Source organism: Elaeis guineensis, chromosome 3 (assembly GCF_000442705.2).
Source record: "Elaeis guineensis isolate ETL-2024a chromosome 3, EG11, whole genome shotgun sequence".
NCBI lineage: Eukaryota > Viridiplantae > Streptophyta > Magnoliopsida > Arecales > Arecaceae > Elaeis > Elaeis guineensis.
In genome coordinates, this window is record NC_025995.2 from 122987506 (window position 1) to 122992120 (window position 4615).

Here is a 4615-nt window from a genome sequence, read left to right on the forward strand (position 1 = left end):
TGCTCTGAGGGCATATTTGGTTGCAGAGGTGGACACAAACTGAGAGGTGTGCATTTTCGAAAGTGCTACTCTCAAGAAGTATTAGTATTCCGTTTGTTTTTCAAAGTGAAAGTTACTACTTTTCATTCATATGAGCAGCTTTAACGTAAGCATTATCAACCCACTTTTCAGTGACTTCAACTTCCTAGAGTCTAGTAGTCAGGACAGTCAATTTCTCAGTTCATTTCTCACTGAAATGACCTAAAATAGCTTTAAATGAAAAAGTGACTTTGGGTTTTAGCTTAAGCTCAAAGAAGGTATATAATTCAATGGCATAAGCCAAGGACTAATATGATAAATGCAATTCTCGTATTTCTTATTGATGATGATGAACACCAAAGTTCTAAATCCTAGCCATATCATAAATAATTCATTGTTATCCACCATGAAACTCCAAAAATTTTCACTTACTCTAGAGCAAAATCTGTATTTTTAATTTAACGGCCATAAGATGAAGACGTCATTCTCCATGGAGTAACGATTATCCACATACATTAGCAGGCCACAGATAGAACAGAAACGCCTATTAATTGTGAAATAATCTCTAGCAAATTGCAAATACAAACACTTATCCAATAACAGAAATTTCCATCACACGAAGGGGAAGAGAAGCCGGAATGAAGAATTATTGAAAACCAAAATTAGCTGACAAATTTTTAAATAAAACAATACACAAAATTACTTGTCACTCGCCTAAAATACTACACACACACAGCATGTCAGACTGCAACTGATTTACATAACAATCTGCTCAAATCCACAATCCTTAGAACAAGCATATGCAGCACTGCACAGCTCTACTAAAGAAAAGAAATTAACTGCTACAATTCCTAGCTGCCATACAAACCAAATTAGTGCAAAAGAAATCAACATCCAAGCTTAGAACAACATTATCTCTCTCCGGCCCAGTCACACAAATGAACTGTCATCAAAATCTAGTCTTTCCCTTGGGCTCGCGATCTCTTGGTACTATCTTGAACTTGCCAGTTATTTGTTGCTGGATTACCATGAAGGGGAAAATGAAAAAGGAAGATTATATTAAGGTAATGAAGTGATAGAGAACTCAAAACAAACAGATGATGGAAAGGGCTATCCACTTTACCTTTTTCCAGAGCTGGGTGTGATCCACGCAGAAGCCGGCGACGATGGCTCCTCCTCTTCCCTCCTTGTACTCTATGGAGAGACCCTTCTCCAGCCCGCAGGAAACGTGGAACCCCAACCCGCACTTGGGCTCCGAGCACTCGATGGCGCACCCGCGATTGGACCCACAGATGTAGCATTCGATGTCTCGTCTTCTACCGGGAACCCGGGAGCAGTCGATGCCGTCCCTCCCATCGGGGTCGCGGAAGAAGACCTCCGGCACGAGGAGGGCGCACATGATGTGGGCCCACCCGCCGTCCGTGGTGGGCTTCACCGCTCCTCCCTTCACCGGGCAAAGGCAGCAGCAGCTCGGCTTCTCCTCGCCCTCCTCCTCCTTGCCCTTTCTCTCGCAGCATCTCAGGCAGAACCAGTCTCCTTCCGGGATGGATTTGATCAGGGGATCGCCGTAGCACGAGGCATGTACCATGAGATCGCAGCCATCGCAGAACACGATGGGGTCCACGGGATCACCGTCGGTGCTCCGGCAAACCGCACAGGTAACCCCATCGTCCTCCTCCTCTTGGTCGTCATCTTGTTGTTTGCTAGGTTCTTCATCATCTTGTGATTGAAGGTGGGATTGAGGGCAGATGGGATTAGGGTCCTCGTGTTGGTGTTTGAGGGGAGAGAGGTGGGGAGCCCAGACCCTCTTCTTGGCTGGGAGGCAGAGGGAGGTGGTGGAGATGGGATAGTGATGGTGGTGAAGGATATGATCGAGCCTCTTTTTGGCTGGGAGGCATTCGGGCATGGGGGAATCCGAGGGATGGGGGTTCTCTTGCAGATGGAGAAGCTTGAATCTCTTGGAGGGTGGCAACCCATGGAAGCTGTTCTCCATTACCGGTGCGAAGACGTCACTGGCGGAAGTGGAAAGATCTCTTGGAAAAAAGCGACAGATTAATGAGATGAATATGGATCGAAGAGGGAAGAAGAAAAAGCCGGGAAAAGGGAAAATGGTGGCAAAAGAGCCGGGAAAGAAGGGAATGGGGAGATGAGTTTTGAATTTTGAGGACTCCTATAAATTCTTATCAAATTTTTGGATCCAGAGGCTTCAAAAATCCCACCTCTCTCGCTGGCTTTCGAGTTTTCGACCGTGGAGCGCGTCCAAAATCCCGCGGGAAGTTTGTTTAGATGAAGCCGCGTGCGGCAAGGCATTTCTCCTCTCCCGTTTGCACGCCCGCCTGGTTTTGCTTACGGCTGCGGGCTAGACCCGTTGACATTCTGAAATCCCTAGGCCTGGCCTGGCCCATTTGCGTCCCTAAGTTGGGTTGCGCCCACCCCTGAGCCAACGTAACTCGCTTGCAGCCCTTATTTTGTTAACCCTATACATTCTTTTTATTCGATAAGCTTTGGCAAACCATTTGATGACACATAGTAATCCCTAGAGGCTGGAATTGCAATACCGGCTCAGGAGGCTGGAATTGCAATACCGGCTCAGGAAGAAAGATTTTTTGGTGGACAACGGAGACAGAGTGAACAATGGAAGTGTTTCACTAAAACCAAAATTTTATGGAGCCCAAAACCGGAACCAAGAATTAGTGTGTGCCATGTTTTACACCAGGATTCGCCATGTATGACGCCGACATCTAAACTGCGCCAATCCCCTACCATCATGTGGCACCATGGTTATTGAGTGCCTCTCTGATACTATGCTTGGGAGTCGTAGAATTAATTTCTCATTGCAGGGGAAAAATACCATATGACCTTCGCAGGCTAAAAGTCTTTGAGGCGTGATGCTGCACCCTCACAAGGGTAAATCATTACCCTTGGCCTCTTACCAGAAATGATAGCCTTAGCTGACGGTAACCTGGAAGACGAGTCGGGCCAGCTAACTAATATCTTACGTGGTTTTTTTTTTTGGTAAAGCATGTGTTACGTGTTTGCCTTGGAAATATGCGACTTCTGAGAAAAATACACTTCTTTCCATAAAGATGTAACCTTTTCACTTATTATTATCTTAGACCATAGTTGTACCTGCCAATAATGATGACACCTTGCCAAGTTGTCAACCATTGCCCGTTATGATTGGCATATCATGCCAATCTTTATATATATATATTTTAATAATATATTTCAAATGGCTCGCTTCTTCAAAATCAGATCATCCCAATCAAAAAAAATTTTATTCCGAATACGATTCAGAACGATTCAGAACGGATATCGAATTATGATTAAATAATAAAATATAAATAATTATTAATAAAATATATCTCAATAATTTAAATATAATATTTAAAAATAATATTTAATTTATTAATTTTTAATAACATCAAGATAACGTATTTATTTATTAAATTTATTTATATAATAAAAAAAATTTATTCATTCAAATTTAATTTTGAATCAAATATTTTTTAATAAAAATTAAATTTTTATGACCACGTTCAGAAGAGATAGATGCGACAAACCACCCTCTTTTGATTCATATTTTTTTATCAAAAAACAAAAAAAAACATCTAATTAACCCGCTTCAGTCCTGCTGGGCTGAACTAAAATGCAATGTGACATAAATTTTTTTTTATTATTAAAATATAAATATATTTATTTTTTAAAAAAAATAATGATAATGAAGATGGCGACAGCCACCATAAAACCAGTGGACGATGGTGAGTGACAGATCCAGTGGTATGATAGAGAATATGATAAATTTTGACAAACACATGATGGTACTAGCATGATGACAACGATGAACATATCAATGATAGAACAAAAATGCTGATGATAGTAATAATAATATAATAAAAATAATATTAATAAAAATAATGATGATAAAAATAATAATAATATGATAAAATGATAATCTATTGTTGGTATTAGATAAAGATGGCAATCTTTAATCCAATTAACTTGATTCAATATATTATAAATTATATCAAACCATCTATTTGATAAAATAATTAAATTTAAATTTAAATTTTTAATCTATTTAATAAAAAAATAAATTCATACATTGTACTCAATCTGATCCATACATGGTTTAAGCCGACTGCTAGCTCCATATAACTGATTTCTTACTTCTATTTTTTTAAAAATAAAAAATATTTTTTAAATTAAAATAAAAACAATAATATTAAATATATTTTTATATTGATCTATTTAATTTTATTTTTAAAAATATAAAATAAAAATAAAAATAAAAATGATGCCTAATAGACACTAAACTCCTCACTTTTTAAAACCATCAAAGAAAAGTGAATTACATGCCGTATTCACCGTGCAATGCTTCCACTGGAATAACAATATACTTGGATATGCTATATTCCCTGAATGATTGGACATGACATGGATTCCAAGAGAGGAGGAATAGGAGAGGAGATAGGCTAGCTACGCCACTTCAATATCTTTCATGTAATAATTGAATATATATGGGAACCGCATGCATTTTTCCACTGCTAAAATAAAATTAAAAGCATGTATAATAAACAAATAAAAAATAAGAAAA

General features: G+C 38.7%; 1 protein-coding gene across 1 annotated transcript; it reads right to left on the bottom strand.

The window, feature by feature from the left end:
- Positions 1–641: 641 nt before the first annotated feature.
- On the bottom strand, positions 642–2186 carry LOC140856674 (uncharacterized). Its single transcript, XM_073254790.1, has 2 exons — positions 1142–2186; positions 642–1036 (listed from the first exon to the last, which is right to left on the bottom strand). Exons 1-2 carry the CDS (start codon positions 2009–2011, stop codon positions 968–970), a joined length of 939 nt encoding a protein of 312 aa, XP_073110891.1. The 5' UTR covers positions 2012–2186; the 3' UTR covers positions 642–967.
- Positions 2187–4615: the final 2429 nt, after the last annotated feature.